The sequence below is a fragment of the Cheilinus undulatus genome, linkage group 5, assembly GCF_018320785.1.
Source record: "Cheilinus undulatus linkage group 5, ASM1832078v1, whole genome shotgun sequence".
Lineage (NCBI taxonomy): Eukaryota > Metazoa > Chordata > Actinopteri > Labriformes > Labridae > Cheilinus > Cheilinus undulatus.
In genome coordinates this window covers 33,147,932-33,172,622 of record NC_054869.1, presented here as the reverse complement: position 1 = coordinate 33,172,622, position 24,691 = coordinate 33,147,932, and the positions used below count along the sequence as shown (strand labels likewise).

The 24,691-nt window shown below is 38.6% G+C and overlaps 1 protein-coding gene across 1 annotated transcript in view; it reads left to right on the top strand.

The window, feature by feature from the left end:
• The window catches only part of zgc:63587 (uncharacterized protein LOC393431 homolog), a 42,952-nt gene that overhangs the window by 1,089 nt on the left and 17,172 nt on the right, over positions 1-24,691 (top strand). Inside the window, exons 2-7 of the mRNA XM_041787532.1 lie at positions 9,977-10,027; positions 12,656-12,755; positions 12,841-12,927; positions 13,343-13,466; positions 14,308-14,442; positions 17,028-17,145. Of these exons, the coding sequence (XP_041643466.1) occupies positions 10,001-10,027; positions 12,656-12,755; positions 12,841-12,927; positions 13,343-13,466; positions 14,308-14,442; positions 17,028-17,145 (591 nt within the window). The 5' untranslated portion in view covers positions 9,977-10,000. The remainder of the gene's footprint in view (positions 1-9,976; positions 10,028-12,655; positions 12,756-12,840; positions 12,928-13,342; positions 13,467-14,307; positions 14,443-17,027; positions 17,146-24,691) is intronic.

The following is a 24,691-nucleotide window of genomic DNA, read 5'->3' as shown; positions in this document are numbered from 1 at the left end:
CTGAGGCCAGCAGCTGACCTTTATTTGGGAAACAATTTAGATTTATACCAAGCCTGAAACAGATCTGAGGGACAACACCTCTTTGTACTGAAAGATGTCTTGGGCCTCTGATCCAGCAACCTTCACCGCTCCCTGACCTCTCCCCTTCCTGTGACCTGCTCTCATAAACAGAGGCGGACACAGGAGAGCCAGGGAATACATCTGTCTGACTATATAAACTACCAGTGGATGTTTCCTACTGTTTTGTACTCTGGTGTGAATGGGAAAACAAAACTTGATTCACAATGACAGACCAAAGTGGATCTCAACTGAAGTTAGAATGATGATACTACACAGCAGGATGCGTAGGTTCACCAGTCTGTATTCATAAAACAGGTGTTGAAATAACTCTGAAAAGTCCAGATCAGCAGGATAACAACAAACATTAGATTGATATTTTCCACAGTAAGCTGTGACTGCATGACTAACTGTAATGAGGCTAATATGACATCAACTTAAGGCCACAATTGACAACTTTATTTCATTATCAGATTGTATAAAGTTCAAAGACATGGAAAATCCTTGACCTTATATCTGACTAATAATTTACACGATAAACTGAAGTCAGTTAAGTGTTAGCTGTAGCGGGGCTATAATGACTGACAGTCATGGACAAAAGAATTGGCACCCCTGGAATTTTTCCAGAAAATACACCATTTCTCTCAGAAATTGTTGTAATTACAAATGTTTTTTTTCTATAGGCTGTATATTTTATTTTAATTTTCACGATGTGTGCATCAGCCAGAATATGACAGAAACCTACAAACATACAGGAGTACACTACCCATCTCCCACTCAGAGTCCCACACACATATTCCACAACCTCCTCTGAAACAACCAAAACTGTTTTACAACAAATCCAAATAAATGAATAAAGGAGAAAAAACACAAAATAAAAAACAAGAGAATAAATTTAAATTTATACAACACACTTGTGCATACAAAATGTTTACATTGATTATATTACACACAGTGGACAAAGGAATTTCAAGATCTCTGGAGATGGTCTTGTAACCTTGAGATTGTTTATATTTTTCCACAATTTTGCTTCTTAAGTCCTATTAGAAATAAAATGATTTACCCACAGTTTTAAAAGTGGTGCCAATAACTTTGTCCGGCCCATTTTTTTGAGTTTTGTGTAACATTATGTCAATTTTGGCTTTTTTCTTCTGCTTTTTTGTGTTGTTCCAATACACATAAAGGAAATAAACATGTATACCAAAAACAATTGTAATTGTAGCAATTTCTGGGAGAAATGGTGTATTTCCTGGAAAAATTCAAGGGTTACCAATACTTTAGTTCATGACTGTATGTTTAGTTTACAGATAATGCCTATTTTCCTTACAAGATTGTGTTTTTGTGTCACATTTGCACATTATTCTGACTTACCAGATGAATCATTTATCGATCCATCTGAATACTGTATATACTTATTTTTCAAATTTAGGCATTTGGTTACAAAAACTTAATTTATCTGAATCACTTTTTCATAGTATGAGAACTGTATTTTTAATATTAAGAGTATTAAACAAGCTTTGTGTATCAGCCTGTTGACACAGTGAGCTCTATCAAGTCTTTATTTTAAGGTTTGTATTTGTAGGATTTTATGCCCTTATTTAAAAAAAAAAGAAGATTGGATTTGAACATGCTTGGAGGACCACAGCCTCTGAACATGGGACACGCAGATATAACCACTAGGCTACCAGCACCCCGAAGCTCGGATTTTCAAGTTAAAAATGGCGGTTGTATAGCTCAGTGGTTTACATTGCTGACTGTGGTATGGGAGTTTAGGGGTTTAAATCCCAGTCAGAACACAAGTGTCCAGTGTGGATCCCTGGGCAAGGTCCTTAACGCCAGGAGCACCAGTCCCAGTTGTAAGCTGTTTTGGATAAAAGCGTTTGCTAAATGAAATTGTTGTAATTGTTAAATGAATTCTCCTAATTAAACTTCAGGTTTGCAGGGCGGTTCCCTCAGACAATCCAGAGAAAAAAATACTCATTCTTCTCAAGTGCAGAAAATAAAACAAGCGGTAATTAAGACATAGAATTTCAGTACTTACAACTGGGGCCCAAACATCAAATCGACCGGCCGATGTAATTGGCCAGTTATAGCCTATTAGAAATAGTCGTTACTCTACCAAAAGTTGGCTGATTGATGCTGATGCTATTATTCGTCCAGTAGAGGGCACTCCCACTCCTTTCATGTCACAGACCCCATATTTGCGCTCTTACAGCAGAGTGAACCGGAGCCCAGAGCAGCTTGGCTGGGCATCAAATTTGCTGAAGAGAACAGTTTGCGTCAATGCTAAGTATATAACTAGTTTGTGAAAAACAATAACTCCATGAGTTTCCTGTTTCAGCTCAACCTGCTTGTGTACGAGTCATGATGTGCCTCGTTGTGTCCGTTATGCATATCTGTTGATGTTAGCAAACTAAAGTTAGCTTCACATTAGCTAGCTGAAAAACTTAACCCAAGTCAGCAACTGCCCAGCTTAGGAATCAGCCCCCAAAAATTCATATCTGTCGGGCACTACTTCCAACACAATTTAAAGATGAAGACGTAAAGATGATAAAAGAATGAACTTCAGCTGACTTCTGTTGGTTAAAACTCAGCTATAATGAGGTGAACCATTATGGTACGTTCATATGTTCTGCCAATATGTACGGTTCATATAATGGCTGTTATATTGTACATCCTTATGCTGGATGATAAATATTCTCAAAATCAGGAAAACTGTCCAACATTATTTTAGACAAGTTATGTTTACATCCTTAGAGAAGTTTTTTAATGTGATGAACAGATCAAGAAGAAAGATATTTTTTCAGTTCACCTCGAGGAAATTAAAAAAAATTTTGATAACTCACCAAAAGAACTGAACATTTAAGGTAGTTTATCTTTTAGCATCCTTTGTTTTACTTTTCAGTGTAATTCTAATGGCTTTTATATTCTGTTCATGCAGTGAAAGAAGTTGAATTGCAGAGATTTTGAGAATGAATCAATGCTTGTTTATTAATCACCCCTTCATACATGTCCACTCACCAAACATACTTAAACAGATCCCATGACCTGACACCAGCATGCTCTGGCAATTTTTAGATTTTCCTCCTATAGTCACTCACCCAAGAGTAAATTCTTTCAATGCCCCCAGAAGGTGCAGTTTCACTGCACCTTGAAATATCTGAAACTAGCATAGAAACTAGAAAAGCACTCAGAGAGCGCCCTATCTCCCAATAGTACAGAATCCTTTAAAAAAATTCCTGGATCCAGACGGTGATCCGGATCACTCCAAAATCTAATCAGTTCTTCCTCATCCCATTTCTGACATTTCCTGAAAATTTCATCAAAATCCATCCATAACTTTTTAAGTTATGTTGCTAACAAACAAACTAACAAATTAGCTGACAAAACCCTGCCGATCACATAACCTCCTTGGTGGAGGTAACGAAAATGATTCTGTTTTTCACTGTAAATTGAGCCCATAGTCTTAGTTTTGCAATCACTCATCTTTGTTGAGCGTCATTATTGTATAACAGCTAATTAAGCCAGTCTAAGGATATTATTCTTTAACTGTATAACTCCCACTCATTTTTAGTCATTTCCTTTCCTGTCCCCATCATCATAAACGCTCCATCCTGTGCTTTAAACTTTCAGTGTGTCTTATAAACAACCCTGCTAGTTTCCTCATGGTTAAAAGGCTTTTTTATTCCGCCCATTGTAGCTTTCTTTCCTCTCGCTGAGCTCATATCAGAAATTGTTTCTCGAACAACAGCTTAAAAACAGTATTATATCTTTATTACTGTAGCCCACACCACTACCTTTGGTCTCCAGGGGCCACTTAATTACAGTCAATACCCTCTGGTCCTTTTTTGTTGTTGTGTGTGTTTTCACATGAGCCAAACATCACTTTATTATGTTCAGAAGTTCTGGGGTCTGGGGTTGCTGTGATCAGTTGCCAGTAAATTACCATTTTTGTTGTTGTGTCACTGAGTTCAGCAGGTCTCCATGGTGTAAAATTATTGTTTCAGTGTTTCCAATAAGAGCATGAAGTCCTTAATCCATGGAGAGCGGGTGTGCAGACCCTCATCACTGCCTTTCAGGAAGGTGAATAGTTGTACTAGCTCTGCAGGACGTTCATGGCGTCAGTCCAGGCAATAAATCAACTGTAAATGCACTTCATGCCAACAACTTTGGCTTAACTAAGGTGGCATTTTTCCCTTTTGGCCCTAACAGTTTAATCTCCCTCATGTCTGGCCCGTTGATAGCTGTGTGTACGTGTGTGTAAGCAGCTCAGCGGCCCAGCCGATTAAATGGCCATTATTAAGAGAGTTTTATTGAAATGTGCCTCCTGCCTGTCTGTCCTGTAGTGTTGTCTTTGTGATATTACAACTACAATCTTGGAACGCTTTAATTAATCTGCTGCTGGTTCCCACAGAGCCTGTCAGGGAATAACACTTGTGTGTGTATGTGTGTGATACTCATGGAGACACCTGTGTGGGCCACTAAATTAATTAATTTAGGGGTGTGTTAATCAAGAAAGCCATTTTTATTGTGTTTTAATGGCTAAAACTGAAGATTAAGCCATTTTAGTGCTGTAGCCTTACAGATGCCAGTTTTGGTTGGATGGTTGTTCTGTTCATTTCTTTGCTCTTCTTTGTTGCATTTTTTTAGGCAAATATCTCAACAATTGTAGTAGGATGCCATGAATCATAAAATCAGACATTCATGTTTTGACTAGGGATGCACTGATTTATCAGTTTAACATTGGAATTGACAGATATTGGCCTAGTTGACCCAAATTGTCCATCGGCGAATAATGTGGCATGAGAGAACACCAGTAGCTAGCCAGTGTTTGTCTGTTGTGTCCAATCAAATTAAAGCTGACATCCAGTTCAACTGCTGATTCAAACATGTTTTTTTATTAGGCTGAAGAAGTCAGCTTTTGGACAAACTCTGATCTGTTGTCATGTTTAAACATGAGAAAATATTGGCATAGTGGGAGTCTGACTCCAAAAGAAGCGATTAAAAACATCAGTACTGGCTTAAATGTTATTTCACAAATGGTGCACCTCTTGCTTTAGTAATCAAGACAAACATCAGGCAGGCTGCCAGGCTTCAAAAGTTCAAGTCATTTAATGCACCTTTACTTTTGACACCATAAGAAAAATATTTGGACTACAAGTGAGCGGGTTAGTTTCATATATCCTTTGTGTGGATATATTTCACATTCATCTGGGATAGCACCTATAAACAGCATTTGGGAAGAGCAGGAATTTTCGAAAAATTCTCAGAAAACATTCTGGCACATTCAATATGAGCCAGTCAGAGTGGCGAGAAAAAAATTAAGGTTGTATGCATGTGCAGGTCCACAACAAACTTATTCTGAGGCCGGTTGGGAGAAGAGTGAAAACATCTTTTCAATATTGGAAAGTTTCATAGCTGTTCTTTGCTCTTTATCTAATAAAGATAATAAATAAATAATCCACTTCTGATAAAACTGCTGCTACATGATAGCAAATCAGATCTTACTGCGACACTGGTGGAAGCCATCGAGTACAACTAAACCCCGCCCTTAGCTACTGCCCTTAGCTACTGCCTCGTTCTCGTCATATTAACGCTCGGTTCAGACAAGGTAAAAAATCAATCATGGAAATGGAAGCAGATTAGAACAAGAAAACAGGACATCTGTTAAAAGCTTATATGTTTCCTAAGCTGCAACCTAGGCAGCAGCACTTTCCTTGGCAATGCCCTATTGTCTACGATTCAGTGATACCAGTTTCAGTTGTAGTTTAGTTTGTCAATCAGAGCTTTTCAAGATGGATTAGCCTCATGACAGAGATGGATGCTGGGAAATCCATCTGCTTAATGAGGTTAGGAAAATGAAGCTGTTGCAGAAGTGCAAAAAAATGCAGTTCTTTCAGTGTCCAGTTGAGGACTTTCTGATCTTGAAGTGCCCATTTTACAGCAGAAATAAAAAGTTAACACCTCGTATCAAACACGTTTTGCTTTCTATGGCCCGTGTCCAAGTAGAAACTTAATAGAATTTTTTTGTAAAACATGCTTTTTGATTGTAAAGTTCTGCATATATTTGCATTACTGGGGGTGCAGTAAAGTTGAATTTTGGCTGGGCATCAGTCCTTTTGTAGTTGCTTCCAGGAGGCTTAATGTCCACCTTAACTTGAGCTGTTGGCTTGCTTTCTAGAAGATCAGAAGTTAAATGAAGATAGCATTTCTCATATGGTGACTTTCACTGTTGGAATTCTAAACACATTTTCAAAAACCAGTTAGTGTCATTACTATTGCAGACTATTGTCTCCAAACATTCACGTTCTCCTCAGGATAAATATCCATCATATGTAAAAATCCTACTGAAAAATAGTGTATAAGACAAGCATTATAGCTGCTTAACTCCATATCACTGGTGTTGGCCCAAAACCTCATATCTCCAAAATCATCACCTTTCAGGGGATGAAAAGAAAAAACAACGCCTTATTATTCAAATGATTTAACAGTTAACACTGAATGGTCATAGTCAGCATCTTTTTACGCTTTGTGTAGCCACTTACAGATGTACAGGGTCACCAATATCACTGAATTCTGAAAGATGAAAAATGGAGATACAAGGTTTTGGCCTTATGTCAGCTGTTTGTAAGCATAGAATTGCTTTATCACAAATCATATTCAGGCCTTGATAGGCTCTGGTTGTGTAACTTTGGAATATTTTTCTTGCTTTCATGGTTTATTGATGTGCTTAAATTTCCCCTATAAAGTATAATTATTTTGACTGGCGAAATATTCATTGATCATGTTTACCTCTTCCAAGTTGACATATTCTGAATAACTTGTTGTGAACCAAAACAAAACAAAACAATTGTTTTTTTTATCATAGAGGAATACATGCATCTAAACTTCAAAAACTGGAGCTGGTACACGTTTTGTTTGGCCTTGTATAAGACTTTAAAGATAACTTTTTATTTGACTTCTTTTGTTGATTGATTGATTGATTGACCAACCATTCCTATCTTCAGTCAGTGAAGTTTCTGAAAGTCTTCTATGATGTGCTCACACCTAATATCAGTGCCTCTCAGTGCTCTCCTTCACTGATTTTCTATGTCTTGACAAGGCTGTACATCCTGGCTGTTGCTTTGACTTGGATAACTTTTTGACCTCTGCCATTACCCTAACCTGACTTTCCTTAAGCCAATATTTTGGTGCCCCCCCTCTTTGCTGCCCTGACATGTGGTGGGTCTTGAATGTGGTCAGGGGTGAGGCACGTGTTCTCCCTCTTGCCTCTGCTGAGCTCCCCCATATAGGAAAAGCTTCAGGAACCAGAGGGATAAACAGCCATTGTTCTCCCTGTGGGCTTGATGAAAACCACCCTGTCAGTGTGAGAGATCTCTGCCTACTTACATGTAGACATAGAGGGCCCCCTGACTACTATCTAATACATCCACCAATGTGTGCTGGTCACATGCCAGAAGAGAGCGGTCAGTTAAGGTTCCCATGCCACCGCTGACGTTACATAACCAGTGTGCATCTCTTTTTGGCAGAGCACAGCAGCCAGCCTCTTTTCAATTCGTATCACACCCCACCTGTCAAGGGCCACTGTGTTGGTGATAAAATGGAGCCTGTTCTTCCTGCTCAGTCATTAAGCGGCTAATTTATCAGTGAGGCTTGTTGCTCTGTCAGCTGTCGAGGGTCACAGAGTATTGCAGGAGTACGGTGTGCACAGGACAGTAACACTTTAATGGAAGTTTGGGAACAAGTGTGTTGCCTGGAGCTCTTAATATTTTCTCCTTCTGTGCGGTAGTACGAAAGTACAGAGTGGTTGTCAGCGTTAAGATCAGCAGGGAATTTATGTATCAGAATTTACAACAAAAGTATCCTAAAAGGAATTCAAGAAGCCACATATGTATAAAAGATGCATGTAAGGATTTGTAATATGGCATGGCTGTTGATATTCACATGGTATAGTACATTAATCTGGTTGTATAATTTTGGTTGACTATTAGATATTTTTGGAATACATTTGTTCAAGAGCCGTGTGATATTATTTTATTCATTTAATAGGAATTATCACAATAAAACATAACTAGCCAAAACTCCAACTCCTGTTTAGTTATAGCTTTATCCACAAAGATTCCAAAGAAATACACTTAAATTTGAGTTGTATTTCAATATAAAATATGTATATCATACAATATATGGAGATTTCTTTTTCAAATCACACACTTTTGGTCTAATTTTGATTCATATACAGTACTGTGCAGAACTTTGAGGCTGAAGTAAGTTGTACATGTGGCGAGTAAGCCCGCTTACGGGCATCATCAAGTGTGAAGGAGGATTGGCACAACCCCTGTGGTGCTCTGGATGTTTTTACATATTACTAAGGGCATGGGGAAAAGCAATCTGTTGAAAAAATAACAATATCCAAACCCACAGTAAGTGGTTGATGTGGTTAGTAAGCATAGCCTAGCATTTTGACATGCTGTGGACGTCCCAAGGGCCTGAAAACCATCGGTGGTCTCAAGATGTACCAGGTGAAATATGGTCCTGAAAAAAGAGATGCTGTCAAGCTTGACCTGCCAAGCACATGCCAAGCTCCTCCAGCCCCAGGCTGTGGCACTTGAGCCCCGAGGTGAATCCCAAGTGCCCTACATGCCTAAAAATTATGCACAGTACTGAATAAATACCAATGTGTTGCATTTCTGTCAGGGATTTAAAGTAAAGCGTCACAAAAAGAGCTCTGACAACAAATGAAGGTAAATCCCTACAGTATAGTATGTGTTTGAAAAAAAGCTTTGGCTTTCAAAGTCTCTACCAAGCACATCAAGCTCAACAGATTCCTGAATTGAAACATAAACAGGTTTATTTACAGCAAAGCAGCTTAAACATACGAATAACTTCACAGGGGCAAAAATACTTCTTATGGCAGGAGTGTGTCTTTCTGGGTACCAGTAAGTTGTAGGTAGGGATAAGCATCAAAATCCATTCATTTCAGTACCCTGCCAGCCCTGTGTGACTTCCTGTCACCCCAAATGAAAGGCATGACCTCCACTTTTCTTATCCCATGGTCTACTGGCATAACCTGACACATCTGGAAGACCTTCAATACGAAACGTTTAGAAAAGGGCAGAGGCTTTGAAAAAAACTCAGTGTGATTGGATGAATGTTCTGTCTGTCAGATCTTTACGGGCCAATCAGAGCAACAAAACACGTGACGTAGCCGTGACTGAGGTACGCATGCACAGCTACTGAGGAATAACTCTAACCATGGCGACTATAGACATGTCAGTACATGACTTTTGTCATTTTTGAAAAGAAAACAACTCACTGCTGTTCTTTGTTCTTCTTTCAATGAAGAAATGTCTTCAGCATCCACGCTAAGCTCTTCCACCATAATTGCACTGGCATCTTGTTGCTGCTTGCTTACGTCACAACTCTGCCGCACCTGAAAGTACTGCCCCTTGTAGCTGATTGGTCCTGTCTTTTTCCAACTGGGCCCAAATGATTTAGACGGGAGCTTTGCAAGATGGATTCGCCAGTGAAAAACACAGGACGGGCGTATCTATCTGTTTTGCAAAGATTGCAAGGAATATTACTGCGAATCATTCGTGATACCAAGAAAGCTTTTATTCTCCCGCTGACTTTCAACACTTTTTTTCTCTCAAAAGTATTGATTCAGGCACTGATCAAGCACTGGCACCATATAAAAAAGAAGCAATTTAGTGCCAGTATCAGGGAAAAAAAATGAACGAGAATAATAAAAGAGAAGTTCTCAGTATAGCATTTCCTTTCCCCTTCTGTGCGAGTTTTCTTTTTTAAGGATAAAGTCTTAAGAGAACAAATTTAATGAAGTGGACATGGAGGAAGTGGTTTTCTGCTTGTTGGGGGAAAAAGTTGCTTTCATCTGTTTTAAACTGTTTTGTTTTTCCTCCAGCAGGCTCATCAGTAAACAGCAGACATGTCTCAGTCTGGAGAGAAAGGGAAGGTTAGTAACAGCAGTCTTCATTTTGTCAGCTACAATATGACTAAAAATGTTTGTTGACAATTTTTTTTCCATGAGGAAGATGAAACCATGACAAGCTAGAATATATCTTTGATAATAAAAACGGACAAATTTAAGTTTAGTTTTTTTGATAAGGAGACTGAGTATGATGATATTTCTCCAAAGTTCTGTACATTTATCCGTCAAAACACAAGCAGAGATGAGGTGAGAGAGTGAATAAGTGAGTGGAGAGTGTGTGTGTTCTTGTGAGAAGCAGTGTGACAAGAAAGAGCATGAGCTGTTAGGTACATTTAATCTTTAGCTTTACTGTGTATGCCAGGACTGGCAAATGAAACCAAAGCAGTGCCTGGTTGAACAAACTCAGCTCTGCATGCTGCTAATAGTGGAATTTGGATTTATGATACTAACTGTCCTCTTCATCATCTTTTCTCCATGCAGCTATGGTTAAAATGCCCAAAGTTTGCATCAATTCTCGGCAGTAAAAAATATGAATCTAATGTTGAAATCCATTTTGAAACCAACAGGATAAAACAGACTAGAAATAGAATTGTGAATTGTAACTTCAAACAAAAAAAAAAAATCATGTTTGGTGAGAAACTTGAATAAATATTTTTGTTTAGAGAAAAGATGCGCTTGTTTCCCTGAAACATAAATTGGAGAAACAAGTCCTGTTAGAAACAGATTGTTGTCTCTTCTTTGCACCAAATAATAGGAGATAGAGAAGTTGAGAAGTTTTAATTCTATAGATAAAGACTTGGATTCTTAAACAGTCATTTATAAGGGTATTAATCTCAATAAAAATCAATGATCCCAAATGCCACAGCACATTAAAGTCCTTCATTGAAGATGCATCAGTATTTTCATCAGTTTATTTTAAATTATTCTGAGTACTGATAGTGCATGAGTTTGAGTGTTTTACATTTCTATTTAGTTTATAGTTTGGCTTGTGAAGTTAGTTTAAAGAGAGTTAACATTATGACTAAGGGCAGTGACTAAAATATAAGGACTTTTTATTGACATAAACTGGAAAAAAATGATTTTGAGGTTTTGTTGACAAATTCCAGATTAAAACTTCAACGTTTAAAAAATGATTAAAATAGGACAAAAACTTAGAAATGTTTTAATGTTAAGGTTCAGACTTAATTTAAAATAGCTGCTTAATTAACACTGAATAACAGGCACATTTGTTGTTGTTGTTTTTTTGTTTTTTTTTTCTTATTATAGTTCTTACATGGAACTGGGATGAAAAAAATGAGTGTACAGGGGGAATTTAGTGGTCATTAAGATTCATCTTACTTTTAATCTCCAGCACACACGCTTACACAGGCATCCAGACAGGATATCCTGAATAAATGTGAGTGTTTTACGGCTGGACTTTAATGCCTGCTGAAATATTTAGTGATGGATCATCATCACTCTCATTCTTATAGATTGGCAGATTTCCTTTGTAGAAAGAGAGTAGTGCTGCAATTAATCATGTTTTAATTTAAATTATAATTTTGGCTTCCCAGGATCATGAAAATAAGATTATTGAGATTTAACGATTACTGTCCCACATGCTGTGATGCACTGATTTTGTCCATAAATTTTGTCGTGTGGTAAATGTTTCAGAGTTTGTTGCTTTATTTTTGCAGCAAGAGTAAAACAGTGTTACTGAAAAAACATTTTTTATTTTGTATTTTTCCACTTATTTATTTTCATTAATTGCTTGTTTTTTGTAAGTGTTTATAATATTTAAGTGTTAAAACTGCAGTGTGTAATATTTAGCTAAGTAGCATTTTGCAAAGTGAACCTGGTTAAAATTGGAACATAATATATAGTAAGTGGGCTAAATAAGTGTTTAATCCCCTGACTATATGAAAAAAATGTATCCTTATTAAGTTGGAATAAGTCTTTTATTCATACATATGGTGGGTCTCCTTCATAGGCGCTGCCATCTTGGGTTTTTGCATCTTGCATTGTTCTACAGTACCACAGAAGACAATTATCAGACAATTTTATATTTTCAGGTGATTAGACACTAATTTGTTTGCTCAGTAAAATGCTACCAAGCAAAATACTAAACACTGCACCTTTTAGACAAAAGTTCAGTAAGTGCATGTGTTGTAGATGCTGTAAAATAAATGAGGTAAGATAAGATATTCCTTTATTAGTCCCCCAAGGGGAAATTCCAATTTACAGCAAGAGTAGTATAGACAAAGCAGGCCTCTGGTGACGATAACACAATAGAAATAGAGGACAAATAACAGTAGTGAACTCAAGAGCATTAATAAATACAGACATATAGAATATAAAACATCACCTTACAAGTTATAAATAGTATTTACAAACTGTTATGTACAGGTTGGATATGTTACAGATTGGGTGTGGTGGAGATATTTATATGTACGCCTATATACACATATATACATACACAAATATATATATACAAACATGTGTACAGATTATACATATAAATATTAGCTATTGCACAGATTATTTTGAGCAGTAATAAGTAATTGTGTTCAATAATTATGATCTAAGTGTCTTGATCCCTTTGAATTAACATATTTTAAGGACTTCTCCAAGTTTGTATTTATAACATTTTGTATGCTAATTTGTGGTCTGCAGTTCCCAGATGCAACGGGTTATGTAGGTTTTGCTAACCTCCCAAACCAAGTGCACAGAAAATCAGTGAAAAAAGGGTTTGAATTCACCCTGATGGTTGTTGGTGAGTGATTATTCTTTTATGTTAATGAAGACTTTTCGGTTTTCTGGAGAACAGGGCTTTATTTTTTGTCTTATTTGTATTTTAGGGGAGTCTGGTTTGGGTAAATCAACACTTATAAACAGCCTGTTCTTGACTGATCTCTACCCGGAACGCTACATCCCTGGTGCTGCAGGTATACTTGACACACCAATACACACACATGCACACACGCACACTGTAATAATAGAGAAATGTCTGCAGCAATATCTCCTGCAGAGCATTATTTAAAGAGGAATGTTGGGAATGCCTTAGTCTCAAAATATGACCCTGCCCTTCTTATGACTCGACTAAGATTAGGACTTGTTATGGCTTGTTATACAGGCCTCCCCTGTGCAGCTTTTATAGAAAATGTGTGTCAAAAAGTGTGTTTTAAGATGACAAACCCCATGATTTCACCTTTTCCACCTTCTTGAAGCCATGTGGTTTGTGGCTTGTGTAAATGTGTATTTCGGGAAGGAATCCTGCAAATTATTGTTATGACTTAATTTTCTGAAGGGTTTTGTTTGTAAACCCACCTATCAATTACTCTTTTTCTCCTCCTTCCATAGAAAAGATTGAAAGGACAGTGCAAATCGAGGCATCAACCGTGGAGATCGAGGAGAGAGGGGTAAAGCTTCGCCTCACTGTGGTAGACACCCCTGGATACGGCGATGCCATCAACAGCCAGGACTGGTGTGTTTATGAGGCGTGGAGGAGTAGGGAGCGATAACAACATGGGACAGGTTTCCTGTCCAGCATGCTCACTCATCCTTTCCTCCTGCCCTGAACAACTCCCTTTTTTTTCAAGTTTCAGCTCAAACTCCCCATTTCCTACCTCTCCTCCCTCTGCATTCCCTTCCTAAACTGGTGTGTTTGTGTGTTTGCGTGTGTGACATCCTGATGTCTGATGTCAGTGGTGTCAGTTTATCCTTTCTCTCTTTTTTACTTGCGGTTGTTCTGGCATTATTGGATTTATACACTCAGACAAAACTTATGTCAAAATCTAAAAAGGAAACAAGCTCAGAAGAGATGATAAATTATAATTAGAAGACTGTATAAAGTGATAGTTATAAGCTTTTTAAATTAACAGAGAACAGTTAAGCACTATATAGCATACATGTATACATGTAGGTTTTTTTCTGCAAAACATTAGAAATCAAATAAGAGACAATATTGTTTCCTCAGCTTATTTTTCATACTGTTAAAGACTGAAAAGTTTATCCAGTGAGTGCAAATGGTATCTGGGGTTATACAAAAAGACAAATTCCCACTAAAATAAATTTAATCATGAAACTGGGGATATTGTCTTTCTGGCAGCAATGATGTATCTCCAGGCAGGTTTTAAACAGAGTTATGTGAGATTTTACCACAGTCTTTGGCTCAGTTTCTTGACAGCGAAGAACCTTGGCTGGACTTCAAAATGATGTGTGCAAATTCCCCTCCTTGGAGCCAAAGATGTTTTCATTGTTAATGGTGCAGCTGATTTTTCATGCTGATTTAAGAGTCTTGTGGCTGTTTCTCTGTCTAATTTCAGTTTCAAGACCATCATCCAGTACATCGACAATCAGTTTGAGCGTTACCTTCATGATGAGAGCGGCCTGAACAGAAGACACATAGTGGACAACAGGGTGCACTGCTGCTTTTACTTCATATCTCCCTTTGGACACGGGTAAACAAACAGTAACTTACATGGACATCAACAGCTAGCTAAGATCTATGTTGTCTCTACCTAGCTCATTTATTCTACTCTGCAAGTGTTGCACTATAACATCAAGGCAAAATATTGAGACTTTTGTTGATTTGTATTTACTTTCTATGTATATCTAAGCTACTATTGTTTCTTAGGCTGTGCATTGTCACATACATTATATGGACAAAAGCATTTGGCTGTCTGACCAATACACCTTAAGGGTAGGGGAATGACAGTTTGGAGCACAGGCATCTCTGCTTACAGGGCATTTCTGCCTGGCGTACCTCCACCGGTGCTATCAGGCCAGCTGCAGCGTCATAAGCTGGGAGCCACCCATCTCAGATGTTTCACCCCTTTAAGCCCAGAACATCTCTGGGTAGGGCAGCAATAGGGACCTCTCCCTACTGCTCTCTGCAGCTGGCCTCAAGATCCTCTTTCCCATCTCTGATCCTTACGCCAGAGCCAAATCCAAAAGTTTCAATGCTCCGCTTCCTCAGCCAGTCCTTTGAGAGCCCTCCTCTGCCTGGGCCCAGCGATTCCAAGAGTCTTCAGGAACTGCTGTAATGATTTTCCAGTGAAGCCTCTGCAGCCGACTTCAATTGGGTAAATGGATGCCTTCCATCCAGTTTCTGTGCTTGTTTTCAAAATTCCCTCCTTTTTGCAGCCATAACTGCCTGTGCTCTTCTTGGAAGGCTTTCCACACAATTTTGCATTGTTTTGTGGGAATTTGTGCCCATTCATTCTGTAGAGCATTTATGAGGTCAGGCACTGATGTTGGACAAGAAGACCTGGCTCGCAATCTCCGTTCATCCCCAAGGGTTTTTATTGGGTTGAGGTCAGGGTTCTGTGCTGGCCAGTCATGGCATAATGCAGTCAAGCAGGTAATGTTCTCTCTGCATAGGCCAAACCCAGACTTGTCCATCTGACTGCCAAGCAGAAGCGTGGTTCATCACTCCACAGAGCATGTTTCCACTGCTCCACAGTCCAGTGTCAGTGTGCTTTGCATCACTCTATTCAACGCTTGGCATTGGACTTGGTGATGTGAGGCTTGCAGGCAGTTAGTCAGCCATAGAAACACAGTCCATGAAGTTCTTATCACACAGTTTTGTGCTTACATTAATGCCATTAGAAGTTCAGAATTCTTTAGCTATAAAATCAGCAGAGCGTTTGGGACTTTTATGTACCACGCACCCTTGCAAAATAGCTTGATTAATCCATCTCGGGCAGTAGTTCAACTGGTCTTGCCTATTCCTTTCAATAAACCTCCTGAATTGCCTCCAGTTTCTCTTTGCTGATTTGGCATCAAACTCAAGCGCACAAGAAAGCCCTGAGTACTCCAGAAAGAGCTCCTGAAAATCTTACATAGCACCTTCAATTATCTTCTGATGGCAGTTGTACATAATACACCACCACCGCCTCAATTAAAAAACAGGACCCAAATTCCTGTAAAACATTTTGTGCACTCAAAATTAGGTAATAAAATAAAAATGACTGAGCAAATAGACATGATTAAAAAACATTTTTAAATCACATTGTTACAAAAGCTCTGGGAGGACATGCAGGCATACCTTTCATTTATGTCTTCGCATGATGGCCTGTACGTTTTGGTTGTTTTTCAGAGATCTTTAGGAAGTTGACAAATTATATTGGAGAAACAAGCTTTGTTACCCCAAGATAATCAGGTTTAGAGAACAAAATTTACTCATTATCACCGCTAAAAGGAGTAAAATTAATTGTATAGATGTATGTCTCTTTTGGGATTCAATATATAATAGACTTTTGCCACAATTTCTTTATTCCAGGTACACATTCTTGACCCAATTACAACAGCTCTGGGACCAACTTTTGGGTCCCAAACCATCAGCTGAGAACCACTGATCAAGGGGCAAATGAATTGAATCAACTTGTACGTAAAGTGCATAAATATAACACAGTGCTCTACAGAAAACAACAAATCACACAGAAGAACTTATATTGAGAAAATGGATCTTAAAGAAATACTAATAATAAAATGATTAATCAATAATTAACAGATTGAACAAAACAAAGTATCTGTCTTATAAATGGGGTTAAATTATCTTTGTTGGTAAAAAGATAAGAAGTCTTAAAAGAAATAGAAAACCTCTCAAGCATTTTGTAATCTAAATGGGGATCGACGAGATTAACAATTTAGGATGGCAATTAGTTATACAGGCATGTAAAACATAACAATGTTCAGATGGCTTCTGAGAAAATTAACATAAAAGCACATGACCAGAAAAGTCTAAAAACAATCTGCCCTTGGGAGCATCTGGTGGCTTCAAAGGAATTCACATCTTTATTTCACACCAGTAAGCTTAGAAGAGGCTGTAACAATGCTTCTTAGACTGTTCATGTCTTTTATTTATTTCATTTGCACTAGTTTAACCAGGAAACCTCACTGGGATTAAGAATCTCATTTACAAGAGTGACCTGTCCAAGACAGGCAGCAGCAAAGGACCAGCTGTCTTTAACAGAGGCTATAAAACCAGCAGATAAAAGCCTTAATGTCCGTTGTCTTTTTTTATGATCTTTATTTTTGCTAGTCTCAAGCCTCTCGATGTGGAGTTCATGAAGGCCATCCACAGCAAAGTGAACATTGTCCCAGTCATTGCCAAGGCTGACACACTGACACTGAGAGAGAGGGATCGCCTGAAGAGAAGGGTGAGTTTGTCACTACACACAAATAGTATTTGTTTCATATTCACTAAAAAAAAAAAACAAGCCTGTGGACATTGATACAGAAGTTTGTTTAAGATGGTTTTACATTTAAGAATGTTAGTAATTATTGATTGTCTCCACAATGGTGATTTATGATTTAATGACACTCAGCACTTGCCAAATATGAGATCATCTGCTTCAGATTTTATTCTTGGCCCAAGCAAAAAGCCAGAAAGTTGTAATGCTTGTTATTAGGATGTTGGGGGACTTCATAGGTGTTTCATTGCAGTTTTTGTCTGAGGAAGTGGATCACTGAACAATGCATTAATCATGTAAATAATCGCACATCCATCCTTGCATGGCAGCTTGATGTGCCTTGCATCCGTTCATAGAAGTGGGAAAGCCCTTTGTAAATACAGTGTTGTATAACTTACCTTGTATCTGAGGATACAGCTAGATTGTACTGGAGTAAAGGAAAGGACAACACAGGAGAGGCACAACAGTAGGAAAAGGTTGTATATAATATAGAAGTAGCACATCTCATCCAGTTTCAAACTGTCCCAGATACTTCCTGTTGGAGGTGATCCAAGTATCTGCCTGACCGCACACTCCTCAGCTTCCTGCTGTTCAGAGGGAAAGACTCAGTAATAATACCACGCACATACAGCTCACTGCAAACTTATCTGATTACCTCTGTAATGCAAAATAAACATGCGTATGCGGTGCGCGAGTTCTTGATATCTGAACTTATTTACCTCATTATCTTTGGGTAACAATGATCGTTTTCCCATGATAATTTTTTATATATCTAGAATAACAGAGTGCATTTTATTAAAGGAATGGTACAGTACGGTACTAGTACAGTACTTCCATCAGCTCTCACAGACAGTAGGCTAGTCTTTACTCTATTAAAGCCATGCTGTTACCAACCTCGTCATTAGATACTTGGTGCAGTAAGCCCAATTTGCATGGAAAGGTGTGTTTTTTCCCCAAATAACTGCACAATGTCTCTGGCCTACGACATAATTAGGGGAGCATTAAAACTGTGCCTTTGACTTATTTACAAAGTTTTAAGGCACACACTTAATTGTGAAGCTTTAACAAAGCATCACACCGTTTGGCTGCATGGAGACAGACTCACATTGGTACATGTTTACGCAGCACTGCCAGCTACAACTGACAAATAACAGCAAATGGCGGAGTGAGTGTATGTGTTAAGAAATATGATTGCATTGAATGGGGGATGGGGGCAAACTGAAGCGAAAGATGCAACACTTTGAGATTTTTTAGAAAATTAGTGCATATTTAGGATTTCGTTATGGCACCAGTTTGACCAGTACACCCAAAAGTCTCATGAGAGGTAGAAAGGACAGTTGGAGCAACAGTGTAGTGTGCAAATTGAGACAGTCTCACTGACACGCAGCCAATTATAGTAGTAAGGTTAGAAACATTGGCGTGCAGTATTTTACCTTCTATATTCTTTTATGAAGACATTTTGCATGTCCTGCAAATGTTTCAGCTTAGCAAAGCTGATTGATTGGCCAGATTCCATGTCTTTGAAAGGGTAAATCTGATACACTGGTTTCAGTTAGAGAATGACTGGACTGTTCAATGTCATTTGAGGAGAACAAAGCAGTAACTATGGTGAAGGGAAACCCATGGCTTCACCATTCTGTAAACAATGGCAAATGGTGAAGAGATAAGCATGTATGTAGCTATGGTGGCAGTTTTATCAGAATTGGACAACATCTCTTTATTAAAAGAAGAGCGTGGAACAGCACTGAAAGCTTTCTTTGGTGGAAAAGATCTTTTTAGTTACTTCTAAACAGCAATTAAGGGCTGCTTTTCAAGCTTGCTTTAGGCCAGATTGTCCTAGATTTTTTTAAAGGGGACATATTATGAAAAAATCACTTTTTCAGGCTTTTTTAACAAAAATATGTGCCCCTGGTCTGTCCACAATCCCCTCAAATACCAGGAAATCACCCCCCCTTTTCCACCTTTCAGAAAATGTGTGCTGAAACAAGCCGTTCTCAGATTTTACCCTCATGATCTCATGTTGGGAGTAAGCACCGCCCCAAGGTTTGGTTGGCCCCTTCCCGCTTAGAAGAAAGTTCTGCCCACCTCTCCTGATCTTCCTCTCAGCTGCCAGATGAAATGCTGCTCAATGGGTTACCCTGCTGACATTGGTTTGGGAGATTGATGGTTTGAATCCCAGTCAGGTCCTTAACTTTGGATAAAAGTGTCTGTAACATTGTAACATCAGGAGTGCCACATCCATTTCCTGAGAGGGGTGTGGTCAGGGGCAGAGTCAGACAGCTCATTAACATTTAAAGCCACAGACAGAGAAATGGCACGTTCTGATAAGGGCTGAGGGCATTTTAGACATGAAAAAATCCTATACTAGAGTTTTTTTTCAGCAACAAACTTCACAGGCACGTTCTGGGGACCTCTGAGAAAAATACAAACTTGTCTTAAAAGGGTAAAATATGTCCCCTTTAACAGGTTCTGCCGTTCCTAAACACTTTGCGTCTTTCATTTTTGTTTAAATATAAATATGTTAATTTCTCAAACCCATGACATGTCAACATCCCTCTCCACATCTGGAATGATAGTGCTTTAACATTTTTCTTAGATGATGAAGTCTTCTGAAGAAGAAGTTAGAAGTTCATCACATTTGTTTGCTGAGTTGTTATAACAGAGTTCTGAAAATAATAATAATATAATATTATTATAATATATAATAATAATTTCCAAGAACACACATACACATACTTTTGCCCTCAGTGAGATATTATTTTTTCCTAAAATAACTGTTTGACAAGATATCTCCAAAAAACATGTTTCCTAAAACACTCACTATAAGCAAAGACAGAAAAATATATTATGGGGAGACTTTGACTTCCCAAATTCTTGTACTTGCTGTTTTCTGCTTTATATATCAGAATGAATCTTTTGAAACCAAAACAAGGGATTTTAAAATTCAATTCATGGCTCATGATAGTTATGTTCCCCTTTGTACTGTTTTGTCAAATTTCATTGACAAAACTGTTATTTTATAAAGAAAGTAATGGGACTGTTGGATGAACTGATTCCAAATAACAAAAGAACTAAATTCATTTGTTGCGGGCGAACAACTGCTGCTGATTACATTTCTCACCTCAGACTACTTCACTCTGTTTTTAATTGGAAGTCAGCCCTGGTGTTTCCACCTGCCCGCACATGCAAAGACCTTCCTCCTGCCTCTCATTCAGGTCTCAGAGTTGGTGTCCTGGCAGGGCGTCAGGCTGACTGGAGTCCAGCTCAGCTCTGTCCAGTTCAGTACGAGTTCTTCTTTGTTGTACACCCAAACGGTTGGAGTGCTTGAAACAGCTGATGCAGCAATGACAATGCCTTACTTTCTTCCTGAATTTCCTCAGAAAACAGGATTTCACATTTGCTATTGAAGTGCCTTTAGAAAAATACAGAGATTTTTTTCCTGTAATCTGAGTCGGTAAAGAGGAAGGTGGCAATCCTGCACTGTAATGTCCTTAAGAGACCTACCAGCTGAATCGTCTCTGCACAGTTGTTTTGCACTGTGACCTTACTCAAACCTTCTGAGTGTTCCTCTGGCTCAAAACCATGTTTCCTGCCACCACTGACCCCCGCCCCAAACTAGAGAAACCCCTGAGCTTGTCATCAGATCCAGCTGGCAGCTCACTGAAGGTCAGCTGCCTTTGATTAGAGTTTTGACATAAAGTAGTTTTATTCTCTTTGTTTTCTTTTTCTTCAATTCGCTGTTTGACATATTTTACTGAAAAAGTGGAGCAGCGGAAATTCTGTCCCACTATCATTTTGATCTGACCTCTCTGCTGCAGTATCACTATCTGTCCTTAAGAGTTTGTTCACATGCTCTGTTAAGTGTTCCCTTAACAGACATTTCCCACTCTGCAGTCAGGAGCAATTAGCTGCTGAGTCAACAAAATGGACAAACTCACGCACACAAGCCCACACTCAGAAAACACACTCATTTTTCTAAAAATCATACTGGCTTAAACAATTGGCAACATGTTTATTTATGAATAATAGTTATAGAAGTGTATTTTTTTACTGGTTGAAAAAAGGGTTTAGACTGACTGTGTAATGATAGGGAGTTCCTGGACAATCCAGTTTTGGCAGGAACTACAGTGTCCTAAATTAGAGATGTGCCCCACATTTAGTAATGGCATCTTGTGTCCCTAAGGAAGGCATGTTATCTCTTGTTTGGTCACAGTTTGGGAATACACAACTTTGATCGTCAGTTTGTTAGAATAGTTACAGTGTACATGCAGTCGTGCATGTACACAGTGTCAGAGAATGTTAAATTGTAGCAGTAGCCCTGCTCTTATGAAACGAGACTGTCAAGATACAGAGTTTGTATTTAGTTCATACAGTTTTGATCTGTGCTTTCCACTGTTGCATTTGAGTTGAAGAACCTGATCTTTTTCTTTAACTATCAACATTACTTTTGTAATCTTGATGTTTTTTAAATACAAATTTTTATGACCAGAAAATCAATATATCATTCCACCATCCATTCGTTTATGCTTAACTGAAAACAAAGAAACTAGATTTGAAAGAAATACCATGATTTGGTAGGGAAATACATTAAGCAGAAAAAAGTGCTGACTATTTAACCCTATGCAGAAGCCAACGCCTGCAGATTGACATGCACCTCCTTAAAATGTGTTGAAATGATGCAATCTGCAAGGCATGTGATTTGTCCACAGGGTAGCATATGGTGACTGCTGGTCTCTGAGTAATGTATACAGGGATATTGTGTGACAAATGGCTGCAGATAACAAACAAGTTCATCAACTCTACTTCCAGATGTCCGAAAATATCAGAAGTGCATTACATAATCCATGCCTCTCAGTGGCCAAACAAAAGCCAAAACATTCCCGTCCTTTGACTCAGCTGATTCTGCAACCATACATGTCATCTCCACTGATGTATCCTCTTATCCTGTTTGCAGTAACTGCCGTATAACAAAGCAAAGCATAACGTTTTTTGACAGAAAGGATGGGGGGGGGGTCAGGAGGCAGATGTAGAAAAAATGCTACCCAAAAAAATGGCAGACTTAAGGACATGGTCCTATTATGAAAGCTTTCTGCATTTATATGAGCGCTACATGTGAGTAGATTTATTCACAGTACTGGTAAATGATCACATCAGTTGAATATGTAAATTTCATCACACCCACCTGCTCACTTGTGAGGAATTTCCTGAATATTACTGGCTGCATTCATAAATCCACTCACAACAACATTGTAGGAAAACTGTTACTAGGGCACATGCAGGAAGGATTTCAGGGCATCCAGGTGTTTGAAACACGGGTGTGTGAAAAATGTGACTATCTGTGTTCACAAGTAAAGCTCAATCCAAGAACTTCTGGAAATTCTTTTGGTACATACGTGAAAATACCATGTCTTAAGTTATGTGCAGTATATTTGGAATGTACACTTTTACAGTATACACAAGACTCTGATTCTATTGTAGGTGTGCATTTGGATTTTTGCCTTAAGTGATCACAGCATCATAGTTTTCTGGCTTCTTGTGTGCATGTTAACATAATGATTGTAACTGATAAATGTAGAAAGGCTCATTCATCTCTCCAAGTGTCTCTCAGAAGAACAAAGGCATCTGTATCGAGTATTTGTGAGTGCAATCAGATAAGATGAAGTGGCTCTTATGTATACGTGCCTGATTCCTGCCATACAGTCCTGTACAGTGCAGCAGGGCACCAGGCCTTCCTTTAAGGTCAGAGCACCAGCAGCCAGGAACCTGCCAGGAAGCTGAGCACTCAAGGATGATTGATAAAGCTCAGTGTACCTCCCACTGAATTTATTAGTTTGTTATTCGCGGGGTACTTTCTCACCGTTCTGAGCTGTTTGTCTCTCATAAACCAGACCACCCTCTTTCTCTCTGAAGGCTCGTACAGTCCTTTCTCTTTTTATTAGCGGGAAACAGCTTGTACAAAACAATATAGGTTTCCTGCAACGTGTTAAGACTGTTCCACTGACAAGACACAACCGTGCAGCTGAGGCTCATGGACAAAGTTAACGAACCTCCCACCGTTCAGCTTTCATCCTCTTAGTTCTGCTCTCCTCTCACTCAGTCCTTCCTCTCCTGGCAGAGCCTCACTCAGCTGCCTCACTTTCTTCCACTGCGTCTTTGTGTCCTTTTTTCTTTTAATTTGCACTAATGCCAATTTCCTTCTCTGAGGTCGCTGTGGTCTCTAGCTCATAAGTTTCCCTGAGGAGGGTATATTGAGGGACTGATCCTCTCAGTCTGGGACCTTACAGTCATATCCTGTGTGGGGATTTAGTCTCGAAGATTTTTACTGGTTGTTTTCTGTTTGAACATCCATGACGGCACACAGCTGGTTCAGACTAGAGTCCTGATGGAAGCAAAAAATGCAAAGATACATTCTTTTGTCTGAGAGGGAGGATATTTTTTTAAGTTTTTCTTTTCTTTTGAATTAAAAAGTACAACTATTCAACTTTGTAATAATGTAAAGGAGAAGTTTCAGCCTCTTCATTTGGAGGTTTTGCTCCCTTGTAAGACATTGTCATTTAAACTTATGTTAATTAATTAGATAAAAAAGATAATCAAGAGATTCAAAGCTAATGAATGCAGTTATAATGTCAAACTGTAATTGAGTTTCATTTTGAAAGTAACATGCATTTTCTGTATTTTTCAGGGTGAAAATCTGTTGGAATTAGAGGATACGTTCATGTAGATTTTGTGCAACTGCTCTTTGATGAAGGCAATACAACAAAAATTCAAATCTTGCACATTTAGAATAATCTGAGGGTTTTATTTCAGGACTTTTTTAATCCACTGTATTGTTTCATTTTTGGCCATAATGCATTTTTAAATAGAAGACGTTTTTATCCTCTACTTTACAAATTGTTTGAAATGCAAAAATATTAATTGACATAAAACAACCTGTTTAGTTTGATTTACTTTAAGTTACAGTCTAGATATGATGTTTCTTTGTGGAAAAACAGCAACTTTGGAAGTCTACAACTCCATTTTTTTAAGATTCCCAGAAATAAATTTGCCTTAAAGATCACAAACGGGGCCACTGATGGCCCTGCTGTTACACCATGCCCTATGCTAAGAGGTTATGGTCATCAAAGATGGCAGCCTATGTTCAATTCTGACCTGTGGCTCTTTTCTGCATGTCATTTCCTTCTCTCCCTGATGTCCTAACTCATCTGTCATGGAAATAGAGGCTGTAGTTGCTCTCCTTTTAAGCCAGAGGTCAAAGATTGCAAGAGAACACAGCTCCTCTGCTGTTCCCGCACAAGCAGCAGACAAAAGTCACGCCCTTTTTACCTCCCTTCCCTCCCTACTGTCTCTCTCTCTTTGTCCCCACACCCCACAACTCTTTTCACACCTCTCATCTTCTTCATCTCCTCCTTTCTTCTCTCTTGTCTCTGCCTATTGGTCACTGCTCACTATCTCCCATGCAGAACTGTCCTTCCTTCAATATGTTCATCCCCTCTAATGCCATAATTCATGGTTC